The sequence below is a fragment of the Spea bombifrons genome, chromosome 1 (assembly GCF_027358695.1).
Source record: "Spea bombifrons isolate aSpeBom1 chromosome 1, aSpeBom1.2.pri, whole genome shotgun sequence".
Taxonomy (NCBI): domain Eukaryota; kingdom Metazoa; phylum Chordata; class Amphibia; order Anura; family Pelobatidae; genus Spea; species Spea bombifrons.
The window spans coordinates 126,074,843-126,088,073 of record NC_071087.1 but is presented as its reverse complement, the minus strand read 5'-3'; the positions used below and the strand labels follow the sequence as shown (position 1 = coordinate 126,088,073).

The following is a 13,231-nucleotide window of genomic DNA, read 5'->3' as shown; positions in this document are numbered from 1 at the left end:
CGCTTCAGGGTAAAGGGTGTGTGCGGAGGCTCCACCCTTTGCGTAACTACATTGGGTAATGGAGATGATACCAGATAGAAGTAAACGAAGAAAGGAGACAGAACAAGAGGAGGCAAGAGAAGAAGCAGAGCTGTGGAAAAGGAGACAGAGACACAGAAGCAGTTGGAGAAGAAGGGGTAAGAAGACTGTGACAATTTTTTTTCCAATAAGGTTGTCTTATAATCAGGCCTTTTCTTTTCTTTTTTCTTCATTCAGTAAAATCGAGCAGATAATGTATTTAAGTGAGGAAATAAACTACATACAGGTTTAAACTGAAAAGCAAAGTACTTATACAGTCTATAATATAAGGCGGTCTTCTCCTCCTTCCTGAATAACCTGACCAATCGATCCCTGGTTTTGCTGTTTTAAAAAACACATTTTCTTGCACTCCATAAGATTCTCAAGATCACGCCACATTTTGACTTGTTTCATGTTTGGAGCATGACTTTCTCGGACAGTCTTTTGCTTTTCTCGTAGTTTCTGTTGAGAAAAGTACACACACAGGAGTTGTTGACGTATACAGTTTTTACTCAAGTTGTATGACGAGCTAGAATGAAAATGAACTTTGATCTTACTGGATAAATAATTAAGCTGATATCTCATGGGTAGGCAAACCAGGTGGATAGCAGGGAATAACGAGCAGCAACTGGAGCTCTAATGAAATCACCACTGCAAAGTATTACGGTAACAGTAATGCTGTAACTATAAATATATAGCTACAACTCATGAATGGAGAACAGTAACAAAACATTTTAAAGTCATACAAATTCATGAAAAATTCCTAATAGAAACAGTATAAACCATATCAGCTATATTTGTAATGGTTCTCTGTACAAATGATGTAGCTCGTCCTGCTGAAGTGTGGAACGCATGCTTAAAGCAGCCAATCACGGATAGGAAAGTCCTCTAACCAAAATCACCACGTGAAACAACTCCTGCAAGCCTAGGAGCCGAGAGATAGAGAAAGCGGCAAATGGGGGGATAAAAGTACATATGATGGCTGGAGTGTCTGCAGTTAATTAAATTCCAACAGTAAATATACATAGTTATATGAATTTAAAAAATATCATTCACAGTGACAGGTTTTCTCGATATGCTTCCAACCACAACATGTCTCAATAGATTGTAGTAGAATGTTGGAAACTATATGTTACAAAGAAAGGTAAAATGGAGATAAGCAGTTGCAGGAACAGCAATCACATGTCAAAGAGCATAGTCACTTCCCACGTACCACTGCAAATGTGCATGTATGAATTCAGCGCTCATACATATTACATAACACAAGTATGCTAATAAATATATACCGTATTGGCTCGGATATAGGCCGCCCCCGTATATAGGCCGCACCCTAAAAGTTTGGTGCTTTTTTAAAGAAAATTTTTTTTTCTTTAACCCCTTGATGACAATTGCCGGTCCGGGCACGTCACTCAAAATCGTGACGATTATGACAATTGACGTGCCAGGACCGGCACGTCTTTAAACGGGTGAAAAAATCGATCCGTGATCGATTTTTTCACTCAAACGGTGTTGCTCTAATGCCTCGACATCGAGGCATTGAGCAACACCAAAAAAAACATTCACGGCCCCCCCCGATCGCTCCTAGGAGCAAAAAAAAAAAGTTTGAAAGACTGCACGTCTTTCAAACATGGCGATCGCGAGTCGCTTCCTTTGCTTAGCTGGTGTTGCTAAGATGCCTCAGTATCGAGGCATCTTTGCAACACCTGTTTAGCAAAGGAAGCGACTCGCGATCGCTTCCTAAATGCTTAACTTACCTTCCCGGTGCCGGTGTCTTCGAAACACACGCGGTGTTTCAAGATGGCGGCGCCCATCAAGCCGGGGGGCGGAGCCTGCTGACATCATCGGGGGGGGTTGCTGGATGTCATGGACATCCAGTGAATAGCACCCCTAGTGGTCAGATCACTCATAAGAGTGATCATTATTTGCTAAATCAAAGGCAATGTTTTCTAAACATTGCCTTTGATCAGTATTGGATCTGCCTCCCTCCCTCACTTGCTTCTAGTGAGGGAGAGAGACAGATCAGTGTGTATTCCCAATAAAATATATATATATATATATATATATATATATATATATATATATATATATATATATATATATATATATTGATCCAAAGGCTCTTATAAGAGCCACCCATTTAATATTAACCCCTTCATTGCCATTGATCACTGCATAAACAGTGATCTTGCATAGTGGCAATTGTTTTTGGGGTTTTTTTTTTTTTTTTACTTTTTTTTTAACTTTTTTTTTTTTTTACTTTTTTTTTTACATTTTTGTAGGTTTTTTTTATTTTTATTAGGACCATTAACCCTTTCCTTCCCCACTATTTTTGCTGCAATTGTTACCATGCAGCGGTATACGGCTGAGGAGGCATGTTCCAAATGTGGCCCTTTTGCCCCCAAACAATCTGACAAACCCATGCATGTGGGGTATCAATGTACTCAGGAGATGTTGCTGGACACATATCGGGGTGTTGTGTGACAGCAACATATACCAGGAGCTGTAATTTCACACCTGAAGTACAAAGTATGTGAAAAAAACACCAAAAACAATTACTATCACAAACTTTGACAAGGGTTGGTGGTAGGATTAGTGCATGGAAAGGGTTAAACTATCAGCATCTAAAATACCCTGGGGTGTCTAGTTTTCAAAAATATATGGTTTGGTGGGGTAAATTTAATTTGCTGGCTTCAAAGATGCCCCAAATACCACATAGAGACAGAATTACCAGATTCAGAGAAAAATGGTTTTGAATTAGCAAAACGCTACTTGTACTTATTGCCCCATAACGTGTAGAAGAAAGCAAAAAAACATAAAAACATTGGGTATTTCTAAACTCGGGACAAATAGTAGAATCTATTTAGCAGGTTTTTTCAGTAGTTTTTTATGATGAATAAAAGATTTTTCAAATAAAAGTGAGAAAATGTGTTTTTTTTTTCAATTTTTCGTCATATTTTAATATTTTTATTATAGGAAATTACATCATATGAAAAAAATTTTGGTGTCTGAAGAAAGCCCTTCTTGTCCTGAAAGAAACAATATATAACTTGTGTGGGTTTAGTAAATGGGTTAAGAGAAAATTACAGCTAAACACAAACACCGCAGAAACGATAAAACAGCCATTGTCACGAAGGGTACAAAAAGGAAAATCAGCCTTTGTCACGAAGGGGTTAAAAAAGCACCAAAAAACATGCTGCCACTCTGTCCCCCCCCCCGAGATATGCTGCCACTCTGTCCTCCCCCTCCGAGATATGCTGCCACTCTGTCCTCTCCCCCTCCCCGAGATACGCTGCCACTCTGTCCCCCCCCCTCGAGATACGCTACCACTCTGTCCTCCCCCCCTCGAGATACGCTGCCACTCTGCCCCCCCCCCCCCGGCTTACCAGAGCAGACTCCCGGGTGTCTTACGGGGCCGGAGGAGGACATCTATGCACATCGTGTATACAACTCCCGGTGCCGGCACTCAGCGGAAGTGCCGGTACCGGAAGTTGTATACGCGTATTGCGTAGATGTCTTCCGCCGGCCCTGCAAGACACCCGGGAGTCTGCCCTGGTAAGTCGGGGGGGGGGGGTTAGAATGCATCGTGCGCACGTTCACCGGCAACGGTGCATTGCCGCTGCCGGTGAACGTCCGTGCGATGCGCTTAGACAACCTCCCGTGCCGGTACTCCCCCCCGTGGAAAGTGCCGGCAGGGGAGGCTGTCTGAGCGTATCAGACAGTAGGATGCAGGTCCCCTGCACCGCTGCGGGGGATCTGTATCCTAACCCCGCTGCCTGCCCGGCGCCCGGGACTGCATGTCCCGGGCGTCGGGCGCTAGACCCCGAATATAGGCCGCACCCCCACTTTAAAGACTGGTGGGGGAAAAAAGTGCGGCCTATATTCGGGCCAATACGGTATATTATATATATATATATATAGGTATATACATACAGATAATACTCATTGCTCATAATAATATCAACCTTACTAATAAATAGAGATGTCTTTGGACACAGCAGCACCTTTGGGACCTACAGTATGTAATGCCCCTGTGTTAGTTATTAAGTACACAAGTGCTTAGTTTTGGACATATTTCGTTGATGTCCGATTCATACAGTCTTGCTGATCTTGGTGTATTACATGGTGTATGAACTCACAGAGGACTGGTGTTCATCAATTCAGCTTAATAGTATTTAGCCCAAAAATGTTATTATTTCCTAACATGAAGGCTAATAATTTTTTTAGACGAATTCCTCAGAATTATCAGATCTATGCTTTCATCACCTTTTCAGGTGAACGCCCCCCCCCACCGCATGCATGTGCATTTAACTGTTCAGCTGTTCTCGCATAAAAACAAAACTCGACTCAATGTACCAGAGGTTTACTTTGTTGGGATTTTTAGACGGTGGAGAAGCAGAACCATACAAAGACTGACATATATCCTAATGAACTTAGACGGCTGAAAACCTATTTTTGGATAAATTAGCATGAACACGTGTTCAATGGTTATTTGACTTCACAAAGCTCTTTTACGTGCCAGTTCTGCTTCTTTTTTTAATGTTTTTGTTGTTCAATCTTGTTTCCTGTGGTTATAAAATGTGCTTGAGGATAGTATTATCTTACTAAGACAGTAAGCGTGGAAAGGGCGCAGTATTCAGTTAATAACCATTTTGTAAAGGATAACCATTTTTGATAATAGTTCTGCAGCCCGGTCTGCTGCGTGAAAAGCAGGTGTGACTTGTAATTGGGCTGTAGGGCAGAGTGGTGTGTGCATAGCATCCCCATGGAGAGAGACTTTCCATTATTTTGGTGAAAAAATAGTCGGGAGTATCATATTACACCTGATGAACCCCTGCTGGAATCCTCAGACGTCACTACACCCTACCCAGAATCCTCCACAATGCCTGTTTCTCACAGTCTGCACGACAGAGCTGGGCTTTACCAGAACAATTATACGCTCTTCCAACTTGGGAAAAAAGGCTGGTCTATCCAACAGAGGGCATGGGAAACAGACATTATCTAGCGAGGACAGCGAGTACAGCTTTGCGAGAGCTGCTGTGAGTTATGATAAAGACCCAGTTCCTATAAATAGACAGGCAGGGAAATAGCTTCCCGCATACCATATATTCATCCCATGCTCTTCTTTGTCTTGGGGAAAAAAAGACAAGTCTGAATGGAGGGATCCCATTCATAAAATCTGTTTTGATGCATTATTAATCATTAGGTATACAAATATAGATTTCCTAACAGTGCTGAAGCCACCCCATTAAAATATAGAACGTACACTTGTATTTGTATAAATAATAAAATCAAATGAAGAAATTATGTCTGCCCATTATGCGGAGGGGTTAAGAAACACTGACATAGTAACAGCAGCAGCCAAACCCTTAAAGTGCGCGCATGCTGTGGTGAAGCGGCATACAAGTTAAGATAATATTTATGTATATGTGGACGTGCCTAAAATAAATACCCGTTGTAACTCTTATACAGCTAGGGGGGCATAAGTTGCGACAGCACTGTTTTTACATGCTGTTAATGTAGGAAACGACATGGATAAGCTTTCACTTAATTAAGCATGGTTCTCATTTCTAATGCCTGCGGTTTCACAACCATTTGAAGGCCACAACACCACACGTCTCTTCATGCAAAGGGTTAAAGCATTTTGCAGACCATAATATATGGGAACCTTTGTCAGCATCTTTAATTGCACACTGTAGTATGCCAAGTACATAACCCTTCGCAGGTCTGTTATTTTATACTTTCTCATACAACTCATCAGTGCCTGCTTTTGTGTCACATGGCAATTAAGTGTTCCTGTGAAAAAATATGCATGGCGCCACCAAGGGTGGTATACAAGGGGCAGAGCGCATTGTAAACACAACACCTCTCCCGTGTTGATGGCACCTACACTGCAAGCATAGATCACAGGCCAGCCCTGGCACCCATGCTGCACTCATAGGACTTGCCCCAGCACCCATAGAACTTGCCCCAGCACCCAGATCTCCTCCTATCTCTCCTTCTTCCTCTTTATTTCTCCTCCTTCTTGTTGATCCCTCCTCATTACCTCTCATTCTCTTTTTCTCTCACTTTTCGGTTTGCCTATCGGTAGCGCTGGCCCCATTTCCTCCATACCGTACATGATCGTCTATGATTGTTCAGCATCGAGACTGTGTCATATGCTAAGTGGATTGTCAAGTATGCAGAGAAACAATTCAATTTATTTTGAATCGTGTTTTCATCATTGGACTCTTGCTGGGGTTTTTTTTTTGTAAATCATGCTTACATTTTGCTGTATTAAACCAACGTATTATTAAACTATAAATGCATATCATTACTACTGCATTTGCAGATGAAAAGAGTTAAGGATCAAGGTCTCCTGATCATTGATGTTGAACATGTGTCTACTTCAATATGTATAATCCGGTTTTACCTACAACCATCACGTTAAAATCTCCATATAGAAGGTTGTCATGGAAACATGTTGTCATTCCTCACTCTTCAATGGAAGTTCACATCACTTCAGAGATGTATTTAACCCCTTAGTGGCACATGGTTTTCTTCCCTAGCAGGAAAGTTTTTGCCACTTTTAACATTTTTTTGTTTTACCCATGATTCTTCCCCTTGTTTGCCATGTTTAGCGTACCCACACAAATTACAGTTGTATGGAAAAGAAAGTACACCGTTTTGAATTCTATGGTTTTACATATCAGGACATAACAATTATCTGTTCCTTAGCAGGTCTAAATATTAGGAAAATACAACCTCAGATGAACAACATGACATATTATACAATGTCATGATTTATTCAAGAAAAATAAAGCCTGGCTGTCGAAAGGGACTCAAACTTAAGAGTTCAGCTTAATGGAAATCCATGGCTTCTGCTTCTACAATGGGTTTTTCCTCCAAATTGGCAAAACGTTTAGTAGTAGCCGACATTGCCTTAGTAATATCACCTAAATGCCACACAATGCCTGTTTCCTAATGCATTCTCTGCATTCCCTTTTAATGATAAAATACATCTTATGTATGCTTTGCACGTGCAGTAGTGAATAATGGCCCTGGAATATGGCATCAAATCTACTGATCATGTTTCCTACATCTCCAGGAAGAAGGGCACGGTGTTCAAAACCTCAAAATGTCTGCATCAGTAATACGTACAGACAAACCAGAAAGCACAATCATTAACTAAGCCAAAGAAGCCCTATTAAATATTTTCCTCCGCAGACATTTATTAGTCAGAGTGTCATGCTGCGTGAATGAGACTAAGCCTTTGTATTGTTTACCAATGGTAATATAATAAGGAGGTCAGGGTGTTTATCTAAAATATAAAGGTAACAGATAACACATAGAAATGGCTAGTATGCAGTTGTTATATATATATATATATATATATATATATAGTATATTAAGCAAAAACTAAAACTGTTTTTAACTTACTGAACATGAACTACTGAAGCTGGCCCTGTATAATGCATTATTCAATGTATAAGGACAATTTGAAGTAATCTCCCTGATTTAACTATACATTATATGGGGCCAGCCAAGCCTGTCCTGCAGCACATGCTTACTGGGGATGGTCCTTCATTATGTATAATGAAGTCAAAGAGTTGAAACCATAAGTCTCTTGCAAACTTCCTTTGTCTTTTTATTGATTTGCAAAAATAAAACTTAATCTGTTTGTATTTACGCAGGACATCAATGCTGGAAGCACCTGGCTCTGCTGATAATGGGCATTCCTATAGTCAAACACTTTTTCAGCCAATAACAAACAAATAAGTAAATGTATAGAATAACAGATTATTTCATGTGGAAATAACTGTTAATCTATAGACAAAAGTCTCAATTGTGTGATGCCTGTTATCAACTTGGATGTTTCTTCGCAGTAGTGTAACGGCACCTTTCATGGAGCTCTAACAACAAGCACCGTCACTAGACACAGAAAGCAGAAGAGGACAGCAAATCCTTACCTTCCCCAGATTCTCTTGCTCGGAGATATTTCTTGTATATTGTTCCCTGTAAGCCCCAAAACAAAAATGAGATATTTAAATTCACAGTAGGTAAGAAATGCTGCACTATATAACTGTAAGACATTTTTACTATACCCAATGTTCTCTCTTCTAAAATAACATTGCATATGATCCCAATAATCATTTTTAAAAAAGCCGCAGAATATTTTTGAAATTTGTTTCCAGTTTGATACTAGTGATGAAAATAAATGGATGCAGTCAATTTAAACCATGTTTTAATCTCAAGCCTGTACAAAATACACAGAGTCCGCGTTCATCATTACATACAGAAGATTACATTGGCAGAGCCTGCAGATTACCCCTACCTCTGGATCTAATAAAAGACATCCAATAATGGATAAAGTGACGGTAAATGAACATAAAGCTGGGAGAGTGCACCATGGCTTTATTAATATTGTTTTTTCTACTATTTATAATTCTGTCCTCGGAAAGAATGTTTGACAGAATTTAAAACGTGCTAAATTTAGATAACAAAATACACAGTTCACATTTTGTCAGTGCTCAAATGATGGATGTTTTTATCATGGAAAATGTGAACTCACTACAGAGATAACACCAGTTCCATCTATGAAACATGATGAAGTCTCCAGGCCCTCATCTGTTAGTGTAGCAAGAAAATCTGGAACGTACGATACTGATGAAATATAAAAAGGAAAGTTAGCTGATAATCGTCTTATCTATAGTATTATAGGCAGGTAATGAAGGTGGGGAATTCTGCAACACAAACGATGGAGTATTTATCATTTTCAGATATAATATATAAAATATAAGATTGTAATATGTGCCAGAAAAAAAACCCGACTACCTCTATGGTTGATCTCTGGAGGGGATATGACTGAAATCGCCTGACTCTAATACTCCAAACCCATCTTCTATTGTAGAAAATGCAGGATGTGACTTTAGCCATCATTTAACAATGACCTGCTCTTAATGAAAGAAGCCTTGGTAACAGCAATGTGTAATCCATAATCCCTGGATTTATATGCAGCTTTTCCCATTTGTGATGCATCTCATCTGCAAAATCTTCTTTACTGAGTAACATTTACAGAAGTCCTGCTTACAGGAAAATAAACATATAATACCAAAACAATGTACCTTAATGTTTTATACTTGCTCTCATGACTCCTTTATAAAAGATATAAGTAAAGTCTGTGTTTGTGTAGATGTAATGGGGGTGATTCATGAATGTGTCACAAATGCAAAAGGGGGCGGCCGTGAGCTTTCAAAATTGCAACTGGGCAATCCCTGAACGAAGAACGTATGGAATCACACCAAAAGACATGGCGCATCTAATGTATAAATATTTGTCAGATGTTCTTTTATTGTTATTTAGTGATTAGCACCAAAAAAAAAAAATACACATTTATACCACAATTTCTCTTCGACTATGGGAGTCAGATACTATTGGGCACAAAAATACATTTAAAAACTTAACTCTGCAATAAACAAACCAAAAAAATAGCATACCTGATGGATTTCCTTCTTTCTTGTGAATCTGGGGAGACATAAGCTTTCATTTCATCTGCTGCGCGCTGGAGCAGTACCTCGACACCCTAAGGAAGAAAATGGGGTGAATACTTGTATATCTTGTTTCTAGACACACATTACATTGTCAACATGATCCTCCTAACCTTTTTCATCAAGTTGATGTAGTGATACTGACTTTCAGCCTGGCTGCACTCCTCATGAAGGCCTCGGACATCCTGGGTTTTAAGGAAGATAAATAAAATAAGCAACGGCAGATGTTGGATTCTAACGGCATCTTACATTTCAAAGCCTTGTAATAATGCAGTTGTGAGTCATGTTCAAAATGTAATCAGCCTTTCTTTTTAAGCTATTTAATCTCAAACAGAGTAATTACAAGGTGTATGCACTTTGACAGGACCGTATGGTGGTAAGTAAAATATTTTCTAGACCCAGTATTGATGGCTACAGCAGAAGTACTGGAACTATTAACGTGTTTGCCGGTTCCTGGAAGAAAGTGATCCATTGTGTTCTTTTCATAATGGATTTATTTCTGTCTAAGAAGAGGAGATATTGAAGTTTACCTGTCTGTGTGTTTTATATATAAACCCCAAATCCACAGAATCCTGCCGGCAGATGGCCAGTTATTTCCAGTGAGATCTTGTCTAATACAGAAAGCTAGTGAATCAGCATTATGACTTAATTCCCAGTAGTGCAAGCAAGGATAGGTCTCATTAGTAAAGTTCTCTACTAGATGTGGCTATATTGATCTAGCCATTTTAATTACATCAGCTCGTCATATACAGTGCTTACAGTCTAGCCTTTCATGATTTTATTTAAATTTTTTCAGAAAATCACCTGGAACAGTTACCCTGCCACATAATACGCGCTAAGTAACACTTTTACTCATATTTAGTCATCTGTTAGTAGGATTGGGGTAGAGGGCTGGTAACTACCCACTAGAAATAGAAGTGACAGCAATGTAATCTATACCTATATCCACTTCCAAACACGAAAGATCATGCCAACTGCAATCAACCTAAACGTGGTATGCAAAATGACTCCAAGGCTTGAGCTCTAGTAGAAACACGAATGTAACGGCAGAATCATTCAGCCCATCTAGACTTATCAGTTCTTGGTCTCGTCTTGGATTCAGGGTAGCCATATCCCTACCACATGCATGTTTAACTCCCCTCGTTAGGTATATGGCAACCTTTCCGATGCCATATGCTGTATGTTCCAATAACAACATAAACGTATTGTTTGGAGCAAAGCCAGGTACAAACAATACGTATTACACAAAACATACTATACGAAATTATACCTGCTCCAGCTTTGAACGATTACTCTCGAGGCCAGCAGCGCAGCTGTCGTACTGAGCCTTCTTTTCATCATATTCTTGGGTCAGTTCCTAATGTGAAAAGGGCAAAGATTCATGTCGGTGATGACTGCAACAATCCCTCAGCACATAGCAAAAAAGTAATGCGTGTTCCAAGTCGTCACCCTGGCACATAGCGCTTTCCTAACTTTAAATAAGCAGGTGCGTATCATTTCACACACACACACAGAACCGCTATCATCAAATTAATGATAAAATGATAACAGATGTAAAGGCCTACCCCTGAAGACTCAAATGTATCTATTATTTTAATTTGTTTGACAATATGCATAATAACTGTTATCTACTTTACTATGAAAATAGTTATTTATATAATATTCTGTACATATATATATATATATATATATATATATAACCTAAAAGTAGTGAAGCCAGCACTTCATATATATATTATTAAAGTCCCCTATGAAAAGAAAATGTTTTAAGATGATTTATTACAAACAAAATCTGTTGAGTAAAATAAAATCAACACAAAACTGTCACATATAAAAATTAGGTCACTTTAGAATAAATCAGAATAGCCATGCAGAGCTACATATGTCCCCATCACTGGTAATATATATATATATATATATATATATATATATATATATATACACACATACACACACATACATACATACAAAAGCCACCTTTTCTCTATGCACCCACTTCACACGTGTATATACATTGGCATATAAGTATGTTAGTAATCTATTATGCCGCTAAACCCAGCTTGTCAAACAAATAGCAATGGAAGCAAGAGCCAAGCCAGCTAAAACACCTCCTTACCTTTGGGATACATGCAAGGACTCCACATGTACTTATATGCAATTATTTATTGATGTATGCAAATGCCCAGCACTCACAATAACTAGCAAACTATAATGGGTGATTTATACATCATGATGCTTGTGACACATTACTCAAAAACAAGAATAAACTTTTCCCAGGCATAATTTCTTGAGAGGAGAAGAAGGGGCTACTTTCTACCCATTTTCATATGGAGTTTTCCACTAAGTGCTACTCACAGGTTTAAAATCATCCAAAAACATTTTTCTTAAGCATTGACTAAAATGTTCCTAATTATCATAAATTTTTACAGATTAAAGCACTTAAGTGTGTGTGTGTATATATTTATTTTTCATTTCCTCAATGTCAGACTGGCAAACATGATATTACACTGAAATGGACAGGGCCGAACAGAATGTTTCCCATACATTATTATTATTTCCTGAACAGAATAACAGAGCTAGTCATTCTTCTCTTGCATTATCATGCTATAGTCATTACACAACACAGTTACACAAAGTCAGTGTGTCACAAGTGTCCAGCTGAGCTATCTATTCTCAAACACAAGTCAAATATGTTAAGAATAAAAATGCAGAGGCAAAGAAAAATAGATCAATCGAAAGTACAAACCTGACATTTCTGACGTAAAGGTCTTAGTTCTTGAATCACTGGAGCCAAAGCACTTTTCTTGTTTGCTATAATGGAGTTCAGTTTCTTTACCTGGCATAGAAGAACACCAATGTTATCGTGAACGTATTACAATTAATATGTTAAAGTATACATTTAAATATGAACATGATATACTCTGAATAAAAGAATAATGATAAACATCAATGACATCACTTTTTCAGAGGAACGAGTCACATTTTTGGGCATTTTCTAATGTTATCAAAGCAAAATAATAAAAAATATATAATGATAGACAACAAACATCTTTATTAGAATCAGACAATTTGTCAATCGGCCCAATTTAAGGTAGCTGCTTCAACTCCATTTTCTCTTGGGCTAATATGGCTATATCCTTTTTTTGTTATATCAGAGAGAGAGAAGAAGAAACAAATAATCACCATTTCAGACATATCATCAAGAGTCCGTCCTTTCATTTCATCCACTTCACTTTTTAAGGCAGATACTCTTTCTAGTTCTTCTTGAGTGTCGCTGTACCCAGAAATGCCTCGTTTTTGTTCAATTACTTGCTGCAACAAAGAGAAAAAATATATATATATATGTATATATATGTACACACACACAGTATTGTCACTGCTGACCCACACATTTATAGCAGCCACCTTAAATGAGGTGGCAGCATAGCAATCCCAAATTTGCTGTGACAGTCCCCACAATTATTATTAGTTATTGATTTATATAACACCTTAATATTCAGCAGCACTGTACAATGGGTAAACAGCACATAACAAGTAGTGCATAATGTCATTTTATCTACAAAAACTAGAAGAAACAAAAGGTAAGGAGGGGCCTGCTTAAACGTGCATAAAATCTAGAAGATTAGAGTTATGCCCAAGGAAATGATCCT

General features: G+C 38.5%; 1 protein-coding gene across 2 annotated transcripts in view; it reads right to left on the bottom strand.

Annotated features, from left to right (window-relative positions):
* Positions 1-252: 252 nt before the first annotated feature.
* IFT81 (intraflagellar transport 81) overlaps positions 253-13,231 on the bottom strand; it is a 37,850-nt gene continuing 24,871 nt past the window's right edge. For both annotated transcript variants that reach the window (XM_053472857.1, XM_053472850.1), the window contains 7 exons: positions 12,765-12,893; positions 12,328-12,417; positions 10,852-10,938; positions 9,695-9,766; positions 9,531-9,616; positions 8,004-8,049; positions 253-519 (listed from right to left, as the gene is read on the bottom strand). In XM_053472857.1, the coding sequence (XP_053328832.1) occupies positions 337-519; positions 8,004-8,049; positions 9,531-9,616; positions 9,695-9,766; positions 10,852-10,938; positions 12,328-12,417; positions 12,765-12,893 (693 nt within the window). In that variant the 3' untranslated portion in view covers positions 253-336. The remainder of the gene's footprint in view (positions 520-8,003; positions 8,050-9,530; positions 9,617-9,694; positions 9,767-10,851; positions 10,939-12,327; positions 12,418-12,764; positions 12,894-13,231) is intronic.